The sequence below is a fragment of the Mytilus galloprovincialis genome, chromosome 2 (genome assembly GCF_965363235.1).
Source record: "Mytilus galloprovincialis chromosome 2, xbMytGall1.hap1.1, whole genome shotgun sequence".
NCBI classification, from domain to species: domain Eukaryota; kingdom Metazoa; phylum Mollusca; class Bivalvia; order Mytilida; family Mytilidae; genus Mytilus; species Mytilus galloprovincialis.
In genome coordinates, this window is record NC_134839.1 from 32,064,211 (window position 1) to 32,084,306 (window position 20,096).

General features: G+C 31.7%; 1 protein-coding gene across 2 annotated transcripts; it reads right to left on the bottom strand.

Moving 5' to 3' along the window:
- Positions 1-1,344: 1,344 nt before the first annotated feature.
- LOC143063381 (dual specificity protein phosphatase 12-like) lies at positions 1,345-15,017 on the bottom strand. Of its 2 annotated transcripts, none has more exons than XM_076235500.1 (8): positions 14,888-15,017; positions 11,512-11,788; positions 10,644-10,757; positions 9,222-9,355; positions 5,247-5,331; positions 4,426-4,600; positions 3,996-4,044; positions 1,345-1,655 (listed from the first exon to the last, which is right to left on the bottom strand). In XM_076235500.1, the coding sequence occupies exons 1-8, from the start codon at positions 14,928-14,930 to the stop codon at positions 1,531-1,533; spliced, it is 1,002 nt and encodes a 333-aa protein (XP_076091615.1). In that variant the 5' UTR covers positions 14,931-15,017; the 3' UTR covers positions 1,345-1,530. The 2 variants fall into 2 exon arrangements, with proteins under 2 accessions (XP_076091615.1, XP_076091616.1); XM_076235501.1 differs by lacking the exon at positions 14,888-15,017 and adding an exon at positions 14,689-14,810.
- Between the last annotated feature and the right edge of the window lie 5,079 nt (positions 15,018-20,096).

The following is a 20,096-nucleotide window of genomic DNA, read 5'->3' on the forward strand; positions in this document are numbered from 1 at the left end:
CCCAGTTTTCAAGTTGGTCCAAATCGGGGTCCAAAATTAAACTTTGTTTGATTTCATAAAAATTGAATAAATGGGGTTCTTTGATATACCAAATCTAACTGTGTATGTAGATTCTTCATTTTTGGTCCTGTTTTCAAATTGGTCTACACTAAAGTCCAAAGGGTCCAAAATTAAACTTAGTCTGATTTTAACAAAAATTGAAATCTTGGGGTTCTTTGATATGCTGAATCCAAAAATGTACTTAGATTTTTTATTATGGGCCCAGTTTTCAAGTTGGTCCAAATCAGGATCTAAAATTATTATATTAAGTATTGTGCAATAGCAAGTCTTTTCAATTGCACAGTATTGCGCAATGGCAAGAAATATCTAATTGCACAATATTGTGAAATAGCAAATTATTTTTTTAATTAGAGTTATCTTTCTTTGTCCAGAATAGTAAGCAAGAAATATCTAATTGCAAAATATTGTGCAATAGCAAGATTTTTTTTAATTGGAGTTATCTTTCTTTGTCCAGAATCAACTTAAATCTTTGTTATATACAATATACAATGTATATTCACTTTTTACTACCAACTGATAAATTAAAATAATCTTTACCATTCAGTGATAACAAGCAGTTTTTTTACATCTTAATATTTGATGATGTATTTAAATGAGTAGTTATTGTTGCAAACTCCATTAGAAATTTTAATTGAGATTAGTTTTGGAATAAGGGAAAGGGGGATGTGATTAAAAAAATTGGGTTCAATTTTTCTCATTTGAAATTTCATAAATAAAAAAGAAAATTTCTTCAAACATTTTTTTGAGAGGATTAATATTCAACAGCATAGTGAATTGCTCTAAGAGAAAACAAAAATTTTAAGTTCATTAGAACACATTCATTCTGTGTCAGAAACCTATGCTGTGTCAACTATTTAATCACAATCCAAATTTAGAGCTGAATCCAGCTTGAATGTTGTGTCCATACTTGCCCCAACCGTTCAGGGTTCAACCTCTGCGGTCATATAAAGCTACGCCCTGCGGAGCATCTGGTTGTGTTTTGGTTTGTTTTTCCATATAAACATTAGGTCAGCTGTATTTAGTAAATCAAATGATTGTAAGGTGTAAATGTATTTCTCATCATTTGCTTGCATCATATTAAGTTTATATGATAGTTTTAGTAAAGCTTTATATTTAGGACTATTAACATAATAAAACCAATGGTTAGTAAAGAAGGCGAGACATTTCAAAGTGTGCACTCTTATTCCCTTTCTTCTTTAACTTTGATACAAGTTATTACTTGGTCATGATACATGAGGTAAAAGAGCAGGAAAAACATAAATAATAATAAGAAGAAAATACTGGTTAGGTAATGTACATATTTATTGATGATAAGTAACAGCTTCTATGTACAACTTATATTCACAATATTCCCATCACAAAAACTTTAAAAGTCTTTTTATTAGTTTGTCTTCTATAAATCAAGAGATTCATTGAATGAGTATAGATCTGGTTCCTTTTCCCATTTAACAGCTGACCCCACCTGGTTCCTCATGTATTTTGTCCTGGTTCTACACGGTTTCTGATATCTGTCTGTATAGGTTTACATTCATCAACTTTAGATGTTTGTATATGGAATGCAGGGATAACCCATTCTCCACATGGACACTGCTCACCTGCAAAAAAATTGTTTACAAATAAATTTTATATTTTCCGACAATGTACATATATTGTATATCTAAAAATTACGACAAGTCTCCACAAGAGACCAAATGACACAGAAATTAACAACTATAGATCCTAATTAAAATCCATAGATTACTTCAATAATTTGTCAAAATGAAGATTTTGATCATGCTTTTTTCAAAAATGTAATAAAAAGTATGGGTTACTGGACATTTTTTCTTGCTACAGGTTGTTCAAAATTGTCAGATTTGTATAGATTATGCATGGAAAATCCAGTTCATTGTGATAAATTTTTTTAAAATAAAATGTGAGAAGAACATGCTTTCAGATATGAACAAGAATGTGTCCCCTGTACACAGATGCCCAATCCGCACTATCATTTCTATGGTCAGTGGACCGTGAAAATGGGGTAATTTGGCATTAAAATTAGTAAGATCATATCATAGGGAACATGTGTACTACGTTTCAAGTTGATTGAACTTCAAAAACTACCTTGACCAAAAACTTTAACCTGAAGCAGGACAGACGGAAGGACGGATGCACAGACCAGAAAACATAATGCCCATAAATGGGACATAAAACGAAAAAATGGGGTCACCAAACTTGTTTTCTTGCTAACACTTTCTATAATAAAATTACTTTATCTCGGTTTTCTTCCCCTTCTTTTTGAGTTTTCTCCCCTTATTTTGCAAAGTTGAAAAAAAAAATAAACATTAATATTGTGTTTTTTAGAAAATAATGCTGTAATAAAGTGCTGCGCTTAGGCGCATGATACGCCCGTTGCTCTTTTAACTTGTCTTTTATGCTCTAAATGAATTTATATGATCAACTAGAAATAGTGTGAGCCCTGTCAAATACAAATAATAAATAAAAATGCACAAAAAAATTGGCACTATTAAGGCTACCTCAAATTTAACTAAGTTTGTTTTCTTAATTTTTCATCCATACATAAAATTTTGTGAAAGTGTTAGTTATAGTCCCAAAATTGGAAAAATCCCCCCTTTTTTAGGCATAAAAATTCATAACACGGAAATGTAAAATCTGAAATTTATAAAAATTGAAAGGGAGCTTACATTAATAGATATAAACAATTCACCAAAGTTTCATGGACATTGGTGAAAGCCTTTTTGAGTTATTGTCCGAAGTGTTAAAAATCACCCTTTTTTTTTTATGAATAAAGCCCCATAAATCCAAAACTTAAAATCTGAAATTTATAAAAATTGAAAGGGAGCTTACATCAATAGATATAAACAATTCACCAAAGTTTCATGGACATTGGTGAAAGCCTTTTTGAGTAATTGTCCGAAGTGTTAAAAATCCCCCTTTATTTATGTATAAAGCCCCATAAATCCAAAACTTAAAATCTGAAATTAAAAAAAAACGAAAGGGAGCTTACATCAATAGATATAATCAATTCACCAAAGTTTCATGGACATTGGTGAAAGCCTTTTCGAGTTATTGTCCGAAGTGTTGAAAATCCCCCCTTTTTTATAAATAAAGCCCCATAAATCCAAAACTTAAAATCTGAAATTAAAAAAAAAACGAAAGGGAGCTTACGTCAATAGATATAAACAATTCACCAAAGTTTCATGGACATTGGTGAAAGCCTTTTTGAGTTATTGTCCGAAGTGTTGAAAATTCCCCCTTTTTTTATGAATAAAGCCCCATAAATCAAAAACTTAAAATCTGAAATTAAAAAAAAACGAAAGGGAGCTTACGTCAATAGATATAAACAATTCACTTAAGTTTCATGGAAATTGATGAAGGTGTTTTTGAGTTATTGTCCGAAGTGTGGACGACGGACGGACGGACGGACAACGGTATACCATAATACGTCCCGTCCCGGGCGTATAAAAATGATGAATCACATAATTTTCTATATTATCATTAAAAGTCTTACACATGAATTACATGCTACTCTCAAAATTTGCACATTCCATTAGAGATCTAGACCATTTATTATTTGCTACTATGGAGGAAGACATACGATCCACCTTAAAGAGTTGTGGTATTGTTGCCAATGAGACAACTATCCATCATAGTTCAAATGAAATGGATGAAAGCAGTCATAGGCAAACTACGGGCACACTTTATGTAGTGGTAGAATCTGTAGATTTTACTTATTATAAGAGCAATATATGATAGTGTGCTCAATTTTACTAACAGCAATTAGTTACAAGCACATTTAAGTTATAGATCATAAGTTTGTATATTTTCTGCATTATCAAGATAGATGCATAAGCTACAGCATCACATCAATAAAATGAAGGAATGACTATAATAAGAAAAACTTTGATTTAAAAGTTAGCCTAAAAATAGATTTTACATACCATGCCAAACATAGGATCCTACTTTAGCACTGCATTTTGGACAAGATAGCTGAAAAAATAAATGAGAGTTAATGCAAACAAATATTTTAACATTGAAAATAAAACAAATTAAAAAATTAATTATAACGATAAATATTTAGGAAAAAAAATCAGTGTCAAACATTTTTACATGCCTGTCCCATGCAAGGAACCTAGTTAGTCATGAGTCTTTTGTTATTTTATGGTATGGCAGTTATTTGAGCATCATGATGGGCGATATGTGAGGAGCAGGATCTGCTTAACTCCAGTAGGCCCTGAGACATTTTACGGAGGATAATAATCTGCAACTTGTTTAGTTCATTAGTATTTTCACACTGTTGCCTTTTGGGGTAGTTCTCTACTTTTAATACCAACCTTAGATTATAGTATATTTGTTAATCTGAATATTTACCTTGCCTTCTGTGTCAATAATGGATTGTTTCATCCACTGAACAGGATGTATAAAGATTGATTTATCACAAATTTCTGTAGATTTTTCAGTATTTGATGTTCCTCTCCAATCAAATGCTGCTTCTCCTGGTCCTACAGTATGTTTATAGAAACAAGATCGGTTAAATAACGGTTGTCTGAAAAAGTAAACATAAACATGCCTCTGTATAAGAATTAAAGGATATGTGGGATATAATTCAATAAGTCAGCAACACAACAATAAACAAAGAACCAAGGTATCTTAAGATCAACTTTCAACAATAGACAGGTTTATAAGCAACATATAAAAAAAAGTATTAAATTAAATTAACACTCAGGAGTGAGTCAAGACAATAAAAAATCTGCAAACAACGTCATACCGGTAACCCCTCCTCCCCCCCCCCCCTCCCAAAAAAAAGGACAATAGACAACACAATTTACAAATTTCCTGTCTTTATATAGAAAAATTTTCAATAGGAAAAGTAATTTTACTGCTAACCCTTCCTGAGCACCTGATTTCATCCCGAGCTTTTGGTGGGATTTGTGTTGCTTAGTCTTTTTTCTATGTTGTGTCTTGTATACTATTATTTGTCTGTTTATCTTTTTCTTTTTTACCCATGGCATTGTCATGTTTATTTTCAGTCTATGATTTTGAATGTACCTCTGGTATCTCTCGCCCCTCTTGTAAAACAATGGGAATATCTCATAATTGATTTTCCAGCAAATGAATTGTAATATAATCCCTGTTCCTTGGAAAAGTTTGCCAAGTAAGTTATTTGTAGAATAAAAAGTTGTAAAACTAACCTACACTTTTTACATCTAAAGATAATGTCACAATCATTAGCTGTTGGTGTATCTGTTAAATCTCCAGGCAAAAACATACCTGCATCTAAAATCAAACAGGTACAGTTAAAAATGATAGAGAATTTACACAAGATCAAGTGATTCTCTTCTCTTTCATATCAACCTTCAAAATGTAAAAATGATGCAAGGCATAAAGACCAGCCATTTCTTACAAGGTTGGTTAAAATCTTTATAAGCCATACAATTGATGCAGAGCAAACAAATGAAATAAAAGTCATGATTTTCTCACTTTACTGTGGCACATAAATGGCCTAATGGAGTCAAATGTGCTGAACATAGTCTTAAAAACCAACAATAAATCAATTTGACCAAACCATTTGAACAATTAAGTTGATCTGCACTTACTTTGTTCATATGATTGCATGATAAACATAGATATCAGCTGATGGAAAGCAATGATTTTATGTGATCGATTCATTATTTCATCTTCTGCTCATTATTTTTCATTGTTTCATATTTCGGTTTTGTATCTTTGTATTTCTTGTTTATTCGTTTTACTGCTTATTTGAATCTTTCGTTTAGCTGCTAATTCTAAAGTACTGGTAGGCTTATTTCTTATGTGGTTGTTAATTATGTCTGTTTTATGTGTTTACCTGACTTACTATGAGTAATTAGGAACATACTTTTTCAACAGAGAAAGACAAGAAATATTTTCAACACTGAGAAAACACTATGAATAAGTGTCACATCTTAAAATCAACTATTAAATTCATGACTAAGTACAGACACTTCAGAAAGTATGCATACAAATGTGTTTATTGATCCAAAATTCACTATTGTAATATTGTAGTTCAAAGTTAAAACAATAAAACAAGAGGTTGCTAAGAGCCCAAATTGCTCACCTGGAATCTTGCATCAAAAATCATTTATGTATACCAATGCATTTTTAAACAAGCCACTTAAAGGTATTCTCAATCTTTCATAGTTTCCTCAAAACACCATTTTTTTTGTTATTAAAAATCATCCATTACGGGCAATAACTATTTATAAAATATTAGGTGTTTATTGACAATTTCATTCATGTTGAACTATTTGTAGGTCTTAATTTGGTGAATATTTTAGCGAAGACAAGTTTTTTCTCTATTCATCATAGTTTCTGCCAGAAACAAAATATGGTAACAACCATCTTTCAAGGGCAATTACTCATTTAAGAGATCAATTGAGGATTTCGGTCATGTTTGACTTACTTGAAGGTCTTACTTTTAGAAACAGTTTTCCTTTTTAAAATTTCCTCTTTATCTTCAATAGTGTTTTAGATAATAACCAAAAACTGAAAATTTCATAAAACGTATTTTTCATGGGCAACAACTCCAAATTAGGTTGTTCAATCTGGGGATTTTATAGCAACTAGATCTGGACCTTATCATTCTTATCCTGCCAGTTTCACTGTACCTGATTTAATTTTGTCATATAACTTGTCTTTTGTTCATTAGTTAGAACATAAATAAGGTTGTTAGTTTTCTCCTTTGAATTGTTTTATATTTGTCATTTCGGGTCTTTTTATAGCTGCTTATGTGGTCTGTGCTTTGATCATTGTTGAAGGCAGTCCGTTGACCTATAGTTGTTAATTTCTGTGTTATTTAGTCTTGTGAAGAGTTGTCTCAATGGCAATCATACCAAATCTTCTTTTTAATATATATAATAACCAGGTGCTCCACAGGGCACACTTTTATACGACCACAGAAGTCCAACCCTGAACAATTGAGCCAAGTATGGACACAACATTCAAGCTTGATACAGCTCTGAATTTGGATTGTGATGAAATTTTTGACATAATATGAGTTTCTGACACAAAACAAATGTCAAGATCTTACAAATCTATAGCACAATATTGTGCAATTAGAGATTTCTTCTTCAAAGAAATTTGGAGAAAAAAAATATGAAAACTACCACCACCACCCTTTTTTTACAATCAGTCCAAAACCTGACATTCCTTAATACATAATTTACAAGAAGTGTAAGTGAGGTTTTTCTGAACATACCCAACATTGTATTTAAAATGTTTTTGAATTACCTCCCTTACACTGCTTTTAAATTGTCTTAATTGTCCACTGACCAGAAAACCCTAGTTCCCCCCTTTTTTGCACCTAATTCCAAAACATTTTGAGCCATAACCCCCCAGAGTCAATACTAACCATCCCTTCATGGTATGGAAACTTGTGGAATAATTTCACAGAGATTCATAAACTTAAACACAAGTTATTGTTTGAAAACTGCAAAAATGCTCATTTATAGCCCCCTTTTTAGTCCCTAATTACTAAACTATTGGGACCATAACCCCCAAAATCAATCCCAACCTTCCTTTAGTAGTATTGAACCTTCTGGTAAAAATTTAAAGAAATCCATTTACTAAAACTAAAGTTATTGTCCGGAAACTAAATGCGTCTTCAGACGACAACGCAGAGGACATGATAGCATTATACGACGCAAAAAAATGTTTGCGGTCCTATAAAAACTACTTAAAATGAGAAAAAAAATTAACTTATCAACATAAAAACGCTATGAAAAAATTAAAACATTATTAAAATAAATATGACACAAGGCTAATCATCAAATCATACATGTTACTGGAAAGTTTTTGAATGAAAACTTAAATTTCTTTTCATATAAAACACTTTAATTCAGAATACTTTCACAACTGTTAACACTCAATTAAATAATGAAAATAACATTGTCATATCAATACTGTGTAAAATTATAAAAGCTTTATAAAGGAAAGTACAAAAACACATGTAAATACTGACATTTACACAATGACATATTAAAATACACCAATATAATTAATTAAAAATAAAGTATATAACATCATGTTAACAAACACACATGCATAGACGTAATAACAAAAAAAAACCATTTATATATCATAAATTTTTTTACAATTTTCTTTAATTTTCTTTTTATATGATAATATATTTGAGAGACAAGCTCTTCTTACTTAATCAAAGGTGTAATCAATAAAATTGTGAGAATAAGATTAAACGATTAAGAAAAAAACATTAATTTGTATCAAAATAGGATGTATATAAAAATATTGTATTAAAATAAGATTTATATATAAAAAGTATTGTATCAAAATAAGATTTATATAAAAATATTGTATCAAAATAAGATTATATAAAAATAAGGAGATATGGTATGATTGTCAATGAGACACTTATCCACCAAAGTTAGAATGAAGTGGATGTATATAAAAATAAAGAGATGTGGTATGATTGCACCAAAGTTCAAGTAAAGTGAATGTAAGGAACTATGGTGAACCGTTTGGACTTCAACAATGGCAAAACCAGAGACATATAATACAATATATGTCTCTGGCAAAACCAAAACCAGAAAGACTGCTCTTAAAGGTCCCTCATAAAAAATGTGAAACAATTCAATTGATAATTAAATTATTGAATTTATAAACAAAAAGTATTTATGAAAAACAAATTAGCTCATTTCTAGAGATAGGAAGGAAGGGACATAACTCAAGGAAAGATAGAATAACAAGCGTCTCATTCTATTGAAGTCTTAAACAAAAAGTACATAAATTCAAACTTTAAGAGTTTAAGAGTAGCAAGTGAAATATATAAATAAAAAAATATAAAACCTAGCGGATAAACATCAATTATGCTAAAATCACTTGGACCAATAGAATTAATTAGATATAGGAAGATGTGGCAAGGGTGCCAATTAGACAACTCTCCATCCAAGTCACAATTTATAAAAGTCAATTGATAAACATGTTAAATCTATTTAGATTGATGGGATATTGGTCACCAGAGGACCAAAATAAAAACACTAAATATTACAACATAAAAAATATATATATAAGGAATGATGACAAAGCACCAGTAACAAAAATCACTGAAAACAATCTGAAAAGACTGCCTTTAAACTGCCTTTCATCTTTTCTGTCAAATAAAGTATTGATACCTTTAGGTTGATGTCCCTGCATAGTTATTGCTAAACTTGACAATCTGTATACTCTGTATTCCTCATCTGATGGATCTAATCTACATTTCATTTTCTCATACAGTTTCAGCTGTTTAATAAATCCATCGTTTGGGCTATAAATAGATAAAAATAATGATGAAATTCACTGTATATCTGTCAATAATAGACATAATATAATAATGGTATACAATTATTAGAAAAAACAACAAAAGTGAGGCAAGATGTTTTTTTATTTTTATTTTGACAGTCAAATAATAAAATCTGAGCCAAAACGTAGAACTAAAGCATTGTATTTAATTACTTGATGTAAATTCAATCCATTGTCCTTTAAATTTACGATTTTTGATTGGTCTTGACGAGAGGGTGACATTCAAAAATTGTCACATGCTCAGCTATGTTGTAGAGTAAATTAACACCCTTGTATTAGCCAATCAAAATATAGCATTTTAACGTGAAGTATAATAAATATAACGGTATACAATTGTCGGTCTGTTAGATAATACACCCATGGCAAAGACATAATTTTAAGTTTAAAGATTCTTTACTAAATTTATTCACACAGTTTTGTTACATAAAGCCAAGCTTCCCTGATGATTTTGTCAGTTCCAGTTATGAAACTTTTAAAATTTTTCAAAATTTAACAATTTGGGACATGTCTTATAATATAACTTAAGTATTCTTGAAGATTTTTAAAAAATTTTTTTAACAATATTTTCTTTTCAACACTCAATAAAATTGAGAATGGAAATGACGAATGTGTTAAAGAGACAACAACCCGATCATAGAGCATACAACAGCAGAAGGCCACCAATGGGTCTTTAACGCAACAAGAAACTACGGCACCCAGAGGCGTCCTTCAACTGGCCCTAAACAAATATGTATACAAGTTCAGTGATAATGGACGTCATACTAAACTCCGAATTATACACAAGAAACTAAAATTAAAAATCATACAAGACTTCCAAAGGCCAGAGGCTCCTGACTTGGGACAGGCGCAAAATTGCGGCAGGGTTAAACATGTTTTTTGAGATCTCATTCCTCCCCCTATACATCTAGCCAAGGTAGAAAAAAAAAAACGCACAACAATAGGCACAGTAAAACTCAGTTTAAAAGAAGTCTGAGTCCGATGTCAACATATGAAACAAAAGAAAATAAACAAAATGACAATAATACATAAATAACAACAGATTACTAGCAGTTACTGACATGCCAGCTCCAGACCTCAACTAAACTGATTGAAAGATCATGTCTTCATCATATGAATATCAGGCACAATCCTTCCTGTTACGTGTTTAGTATTATACCATTATGAAAGTTCCCTTTTAGTTTAAGGTTTGATGATTTTCAGGAATAAGGCCAATGAAACCACTATTTGAACCAAATACATGTACTGGTATATACTTTGCATATTTTCTTTTTTGTTGCACTAATTTTAAAGCGTCATCAAAAGACATCCCATTTTTCTCCATCAAATATGCCATCACCATGGTAACACTTCTAGAAACTCCTGCTACACTGTAAAGATGTGATAATATTATTTAAGTTTTATATTCTAATCATGAATAGGCTGAAACAAAGACATGAAAGATATAATCTACTGTCATAAAATAACTCTTTTGTCAAAAGGTAACAAAACCAAAGGTCATGAGGTTAAAATCAATCAATCAAGGATTTGTATACAAAATTCCAGACAAATCCTTGCTTAAATTCATTAATATTATAGATAATGGTGAATGCAAATGAAAATATGTTAATTGGGGAAATAAAACATAGATGGGAATTGACAGATAATTAAATTTCAACCCATTCTTCAAAAAAATTTCTACAGGATTTAATTTCATAAGTTACAAATACAGGGTAACAGAATCACTACAGATTTATAAGGTGAGTCCAGAAACTCATCAATTTTAGCTATGGCAAGTCTAACAGAGGTTCATTATTTCAATCTCCTTGAATAAAGAGAGCGAGGAAATGCTACGTGTTTAGATCATTTTCAAAGTTTTGCTATAAAATGATGACATAAATGCTCAGTTGATACATGTTTTAACAATCTTGATGCATCTTTGGACTTGCCAATTTTGAATATGATGAGTCCAGACTGTTTTTCATGAGTCCAGTACTTAGGGAGAACTCTGAGTACATGAGAAAGAATTTCAATTTTTTTTCCCCATATGATGCAGAAAATACATGTAGTTGATTCTTTAATTTCAAAACAATTTTTTCTGACATTGTTGATAAATGTCTGATTACTAATTTAAAGTCTACCTACCAGTGGACTAAAACTGCACCTGACTTAACTCCTTCTTCTATGAAAGCCGTTACTTCAGGGAATCGTTGGAGCAGATCAGTAATATCAAAGTCAATTCCTTCTATAAATTTGTATTTAAAGAAACCACTATTGACAATCTTATCGATAGGTCCATCACTGACTGTAACAACATGAGTAACACCCAGTTCACGTAACATAGAGGGATCTTTTGTTGCTTGTTGACTTCCAACATATAAATTGTCCACAATAACATCCAAATCTAAGGCCATTCTTTTCACTGAAAAAGAAAGGAAAAATAAAATTACCTACCTATATAAATGAATTTGCATTTTGTTTGATTTTTCATGATGAGGGCCTCAGGGAAGATTAGTTATATATGAACCATAATTTGGTATTCTGCCTTTGGTTTCTTTTTGTATCCTTTTTTATAAGTTCTAAAACTTTAACTTTTATTCTTTGGGTTGTGTTGGTGTTAGAATAGTATTAATGGAACAATTGAGTTTTTCAAGAAAAAATTAATACATTTTGATTCACCGTTTACGTGACAAGAAACCAAACAGGAAACCAATCTTTATTTTCTTTATTTTGCACAATATATATTTCAAAAGACATAAATGAACACCATTACTAGTGTTACTTGCTTCATGTTAATATTTAAAATCTATTTTCAATGTTAAATTAAAGTTTTTTTTAAAAGAGCCAGGAAACCATAAGAAACCGAAAGCATTTTTTTAGTTTTATTTTATTGCAAAATCTGCTTAAAATAATCTAAACAGTATACTTTTTCTTAAAATCCATCTTAAATGTAACAGTATTATAAAACTCCTAAATATGTGCTTGTTTCGAAAACAATTAGTACAATTTATTCAGAAATTTCCATATTTTCTTCATTGATACAGGATACCATAATCGTTGTATCTTGATGTTTTAGCCAAAAAAAATGTATTTACATTTTGTTTTGAAATTCCAGTTATATACAATTTATTCCAAATCATTGGCAATGTAAAATTCTTTAAATCCAGTAAAGAAAAAAACTTTTAACTTGGAATTAAAATCTTTAAAATAGGCACCATGTGATATTTGTGACCTGTACACCATCTACATGGTTTCCACATTTTAACCTACTTCAGTGGGCTAAAATCAATAAAGTACTTCCTTTCAAGTCATGCATGGTAAAAGTTTACTTCTCCTTTGACAAGTTTATTGCGTTTCTGAAAAGTGTTTGCAGAACATGAATAAAAAAAATAATTAAAAACTGTGACAAAGATACCACCTTTGTACATTCCAAGTGTAACGGTATATTAACATGATTTTTTATTAAATTATCTTTATTCACCTAAAATATCCAGTAATATTTACTGCTGAAGCAAAATCAATCCAACGAGCATCGGCACAATGATAAGAGACGTAATGTCGATTGAATTTTCCAAGGACCCTTTACATCGTTATCTGGAAACGAAGTGTGTTATAATGTCTGTCAAATCTGAAATCGATTTTGTCAAGTCATTTGGCATTTATTTTCACACAAGATCGTATGTAACATTATGCACATAGGAAAAATAATAGACCCCTGGCGCAATCTCTTTGAAAATTGTATTTTCCTTTTTTAAACAAGACGAAACAAGTCTACAGATTATGTTTGCTAACATCCTGTTGGAAACAAAAACAGTGTTTAGACCTAGTATTTCATATATCCAGCCGTAAGGGCGTGATCACATGTTAGTCACATGTTTCATGTATGACCGGAAATGATTAGAACTTAACGACAAAAACAATTTTAATAAAAAAAAAAGGAATTAACTGGACTTCTGTTTCGTGTGAAATGTAACGCATAACGATAACATCCTTTTCTAACTTAATTCTTACGAAGAACAAAACTAAAATGTAAATCATCTCTGATTTACCTGTTTGAACATCTCGCGAGAGTTCATATTTGCATATTGTTATAAAGAATTCTATTACAACAAAGCAGATTACATCATCTAAAATTTGCATTACGAAATCGGAAACCAAAGTAACGCTAGTGTTCTTACACCTGCTACAGAAATACTTATAGTTCTCGGCATTTTCTTCTGACTACTCTTATTGGTCGATGTTCTTTATTATTTGAAAGCAAAAGTTACGAATTTGTCGGTGAAGATTATCTATAAATCAGTCAGCGTTATGCACTTCAGAAGCGAAAAGTAACGCGAGAAACGACACTAAAATACAGTCGTATAATCTTCGAAATTTGTTAATTTCAATTTTTTCTAGGGAAGAGCAGCATACACTTGTATGTTGATAAAAATAAAGGCATCTTTAGATGTTGTTACAACTTTTCTTACAGTAATACACATTTTTATCACTTTTCTTTCGTTATAGGAAACGAGCCCAATAGCAAATTATGGCCCATATCTAACTGTGTAACCCTCTTAAAATAAAGTATTGTTGTTGTTGTTGTTTAAAATGCATTACATGTTTGTTGTTATGTCATTATTTCAAATGTTCTATAAATCCACATTGACCATTCAATGGCATTGTATAGAAATAGAAATACTTTAAATGCAGATTTTTAATTTCATAACATGATTACAATAATTTTTGTTATGACAATGAAATAATAATAAAATGAAATAGAATACTGAGAATACTATAAGAATATGCACATGGTCATGGAAAAGAAAAGTAGACAAATCATGTATACATCAGATTCACTTTACAAATACATGGCTATAGGGAAAATGGTAGTATTTAATTTTCCCAGCATTAGGTTGGCCTTTTGTGTACCCAAGGCAGGTGAAGGAAGTCAAATTAGGAGCGCTGTGATTGGATGTAAGGGTACCATATATTTTTTATTTATCTATGAATAACTGCAGTGTGTATATTTACAATATAAATTTTAAAACCTATTGAAATATTTTCTAGAGAATTATTCGAAAAGACTTGCAAAATTTCATAAATTTGGTGCAAAATGACGGTGGGCATGGATAACATAAACAAGCTCCGTTGGAAGTTGGTCATGATACTATTTGGCTTTAATCTTTAAAACAGAGTAATAAAGTACTAACACAACATATAACTGTTTTATCCAGGTTTTTATCTTAAAAAGTGGTAAATTTAGAAAATGTTAACATTGTCGCCAATGGCAGAATAAATAGTACTGTTTTCCCTATAATGAGCAAACATTGATAATAATACCTTTCCAAATGGACGAAAACTTAATAACAAAAAGCCAATGGCTTAAAAGGATTCTCTGACAGAGCAGCTTATGATTCGTTTATCAACTTTCAATATTGCATAGATCGTCCGATTTCTTGACCTCTTTAAAGAAAGAAATTAAAACGATGAATAGATGTCGGACATGTTATTCAGTTCCGTGTTTAAATCCTATACCTACCCTTAACTCTGAGTCTCCTGACAGTGGTGCACTTCGTGGTCATGTCATGCTCGATTTTTGAAATAATTAGATGTATATTCTAACCCCGTTTTAAGGGAAAAAAATTCAATAATCTATTTTTAATTCAAACTTTAATATGAAAATATTTTTTTCCAGTTGCGCTCCACAGAAATGAGACACTTCTCCATCCAAGTCATAACCTTTAACACATAACTAAATGTTTGGCTGAACATTAGGGAGCTACCATTTGATTATTATGGGGGGGGGGCTAGGATGAAATTTGAAAAAAATAGGCAGGACAGGAGTTTTGAGTAAAAAAAAAGGCAGGATGAGAAACTTGTTAAAAAAAAAAAGGCAGGATGACAATTTGTGTAAAAAAAGTCAGGATAAACTAGTAAAAAAATGGCAGGACCGAATAGAGTAAAAAATAAAAAGGCAGGACAGAGATTACAACTAAAAAAAAAAGCAGGAAAAAATTTTTCATCCTAGCCCCCCCCCCCCCCCCCCATAAAAATCAAATGGTAGCTCCCTTATGAGAAATTATGGTCCTACATCCTGTCGATATTTAGTAAATGTATTTTGACATTGCAAAATGTCAAGATTTTCGTCGATCTTTTCTTGTCAGACGTTTTAAAATCCATTCTAATATGACGTTCTTCTTTACTGAGCTTTGAATATATACAAAGCCATGTTCTGATAACAATAAAACATGGGCTACACGTGATTGACGTCACAATCGAAATGGTAACGTCAGATGAATTTTGAACATCAAAGTAGTTCTAAATAGACATTTTTGTTGGTGTTGCTCGCTTGGATGTTAAATAAAAACATTCTAAAAGTGAGTTTAAATATTTCTGTTCTTTTTTTTTTATATTGTTAAACTGTTTTCTATAACGTTTTTGGTTCATCAAATCAAAATGACGACATTTCAAGCGTGTAATATGGGTCGGACGTGTCCGCTTCGAAGTACAAAATTTCAAAATATTCCTATTAGAATCGAAATAATTATATCATGCCATGCTCTATGCTCATTTTAACATGGGTAGGCATTATATTTGTAAACATTTAATACCTCGCTAACGCTCAGTATTAAGATATTGACAAATATAATGCCTACCCATGTTAAAATGAGCATAGAGCATGGCATGAAAGAATTATTTCTTAATTAGATGCATGTGAACTGATTGATACTTTAGTCGGCTGAGAACAATATTTATTTATTAGGTGTTATTAATTGGCTTCAGCTTTGCTTTAGAGCTATACTCTTCTAAATTCTATATTTTTTGTATAAATTTCTGACTTTATGTTAGTTTTTTTATGTGTCAAGCTTATATTATAGTCAATCAATATCCGATTGATTTTTACCCAACATGCCAACTTGTTTCTACCAGGCTGGCACCTTCTGTATGCATGTATGCTGTCCAAAGTCAGGGAAGAGCCTGTAGTGATTTTTATTGGTTACTTTCAATTTTTTTGGTGTTCTATTAAGGTGGCTAGGGAGTCTTAATTAAAATTGATAGAATTCAGTTTTGATAACTTGTCAAAATGAAGTTTTTATCATGCTTTTTTCAAAAATATTTTAAAAGAATGTCGATATTTGGTAAATGTATTTTGACATTGCAGAATGTCAAGATTTTCGTCGATCTTTTCTTGTCGGACGGTATCGTGCGTTTGGTCAGTTTGAATTTTAGAAGGTCTGTATGTATGTGCGTTCACGTTTGCTGTATGTAGCCTACATAATACATGTACTTGTCCACAAGCTGGCGCGTAGTATAAATGTACTAAATCTTTAAATTAGTCTGAGGACGACATTTTTTTTCTTAAACCAACATGTAAGCCAAATGTAGTTGAAAACGAATATTCCATCAACGATGTGCAAAATTGACAGATTTTGTATAGATTATGTATGGCAAATTAAAATAATCCGGAACGTTTTATCTGATTTCTCTGTTAATAACTTTGCAAAAATTAGAATCTCGGCATTATAAACCAAGGTTTTCGAAGGGGAAGCTGGTTACTAGTATCTAAATGGAATAAGGAACAAGCCAATCTGTCATTTCTTTTGTCACATACCGTTACACAGACAATTGTCTCAGACCCCCCTCTATATATATCTAAAAGTATTTAAGGCAGCAACCATTTGATTTTCTGGGGGGGGGGGGCTATGTTTTTTTTTGGAAAAAAAAGTTTGTTTCCAGTTTTTGGAGAAAAAAATAATTTGTTTTTGATTCTGAGAAAAAAAAAATGTTTGTTTCACCCTCAGCTGCCACTATATGTAATGCTAAAATTGAAAGAAAAAAATTGTTTTCGACTTAAAATTAACGGTACCAATTTTCTTGCACCAGATACGCATTTCGACAATACATGTCTCTTCAGTGATGCTCGTGGCCAAAATATTTGAAATCCAAAGCTTATATAAAAGATGAAGAGCTATAATCCAAAAGGTCCAAAAAGTATAGACAAATCCGTGAAAGGAATCAGAGCTTTGCATGAGGGAGATACATTCCTTAATTTAAAATAATTTCTAATATTTTGTAACAGCAAATTTTAATAACACAAAAAAATCCGTATTTTCATGCCAGTACCGAAGTACTGGCTACTGGGCTGGTGATACCCTCGGGGACTAATAGTCCACCAGCAGAGGCATCGACCCAGTGGTAGTAATAAAATTAACGGTACCAATTTTCTTGCACCAGATGCGCATTTCGACAATACATGTCTCTTCAGTGATGCTCGTGGCCAAAATATTTGACTGAAATCCAAAGCTTATATAAAAGATGAAGAGCTATAATCCAAAAGGTCCAAAAAGTATAGACAAATCCGTGAAAGGAATCAGAGCTTTGCATGAGGGAGATACATTCCTTAATTTAAAATAATTTCTAATATTTTGTAACAGCAAATTTTAATAACACAAAAAATCCGTATTTTCATGCCAGTACTGAAGTACTGGCTACTGGGCTGGTGATACCCTCGGGGACTAATAGTCCACCAGCAGAGGCATCGACCCAGTGGTAGTAATAAAATTAACGGAACCAAGATACACAGTTTTCTCTGCTTTTAAATCTTTCTGTTTGAACCCGTCGACCTGGAACTTATCAATTATTGGTAATATTAATTATTTGGAAAACAAAAGGTCCTGGCTATCCAGGAATGGAGTATTTCTTAATCAACAGCATTGTCCTATATTAGTTATCTTAGAAAGTCTTGCTGATTGCTGAATAAAACTACAATAGGGAACAATTTGACAATGATTGAATTTAGTAGTGTCAGCCCTTTGATTTGTGTGTGTTTAAGTTTAATTTCCTTGTTTGGCGGCACCTATTCCTACCCTCATATCAATCGTCCATTCCACACGGAGATAAAGCGCCTCATCCCTACAACCAAGACAAGCTCTGGAATGGAGTTGGACACGAATTACCTGAAGGTGGAGGAGCTCTGAATCCATTCGGAATCGATCTGTATGATAGAATAAAGTAAACACGAAAAATTATTGATTGATTTATTTTAAGTTATAAAATATGTTGGGGTAACAGAACCACAGAAACCCCTATTAATTAAGTATTGAGTACCCCCCCCCCCCCCAAAAAAAAAAAAAAAACTAACACAGATTGATTGATTGATTGATTGATTGTGTTTTTTTTATATACGTCCAATGACAAGTAGTTCATGCATATCCAGAACGAGAGCAAAATAACTATATATGCAACAATATATTTTATTATGACTAGGGTAGGCGTAAAATTTCTACTGACACTGGGAAATGTGAGTATATGTTATTTTATTGATTGTTGGTGTTGACGCCACTTTTAAGCCCCGCTTTTGGGTTTTTTTCATAGTAGTCATTTCTTATTAGTGGAGGAAGGCGGAGTGCCCGGAGAAATCAACGACCTTCGATAGGAAACTTGACAATCCTAGTCAATTAAGATAGGAGTCAAGTGCACCTGCAAGAGCGGGGATCGAACTCACAACCTCAGTGTTAACTGGCTAGTATAATTACAGTATTAAGACCGCTCGGCCGCCGAGCCCCCCCCCCCCCCCCCCCCCCCCAGTGTTAATTAGCAACTAAAGACGCCTTTAAGTGTAATGCTTATCAAATATGCAATAACAGCCATCAACAGACACGTATAGCAAGGAATTTCCAAGGAAGAAAAAAAAAGGGGGCGGGTAATTGGACTCGCGAACTCAACTTTGACAATCACAATTCAAACACAAAGTTGAATTAAGCAGTGTTTTCAAAGGGGGGGGGGGGGGTCGTACGAACCTCTTGGCTACGGATATGCATCAGAAATAAATTTTCGATACCGAATGTAGTTTACATTGCACGTTTTTTCTTTAATATTCTTTTCCATTTATGAGGTGTTTGTTCTAATGTAACGTTGTTTGTTTTTTTTTGCTCTACCTCTCTAGCAACTTTCCTTTCTACCGAACTTACTATACTAGGATAATTTTCAAGGAAACTTCATGTAAAAAACATAAGGATTAAAGTTAGACATCAATATATACGCATTGATCTCGTCTTGTAAAGTCAAGTTTTCCTTGTCGTAACAATCCGATAATGTGTTTATATTTGAATATTTATCATTTGAAACTTTATTTAAATGTACATAGAATTAATAACTCAATAGTCAATTCAAAAACCTTGACTATACTGGTCAGATGGTTTCAGAGGAACAAAGTAGTAATTCAAACTAAAACAAATATACTGAAATTCACGGTTCAATACGCATTACTGCATCCATCTTTATCGAGATAAAAGAAATATGAAAGTAGCCAAAGGACATTCCTAATGGCAAAAATAATTGATAAAACACACCAAACGAATGGACAACAACTGTCATATTCCTGACATGTAAATTAGCCAAAATATAATGAAGTTTTCATTTGTTGATTTATACAAATGTGTGACAGAGGGAAAGAGGAATAACAGTGCCCATTCAGTATAGTTCTAGTCCAGTACGCAATTTAAAGATCATGTATTTGCCATCGCATGTCAGTTGAATACCGTCACTACGGATGTTGATTTTGAGAAAAAATAATTTGTAACTTAGTTGTGCTATTTTTTCTTATGAATACAGACGTTTTTGTATTGTCTAATTTGTTATGATATCGTCCTATTTGTCGCCAAAATCGACACTCTAGGTCTCTGTCAACTAAACCCACTAAATTCGCTTATGAATACAGATTGCCTCGATTTCTGGAAATCAAATTG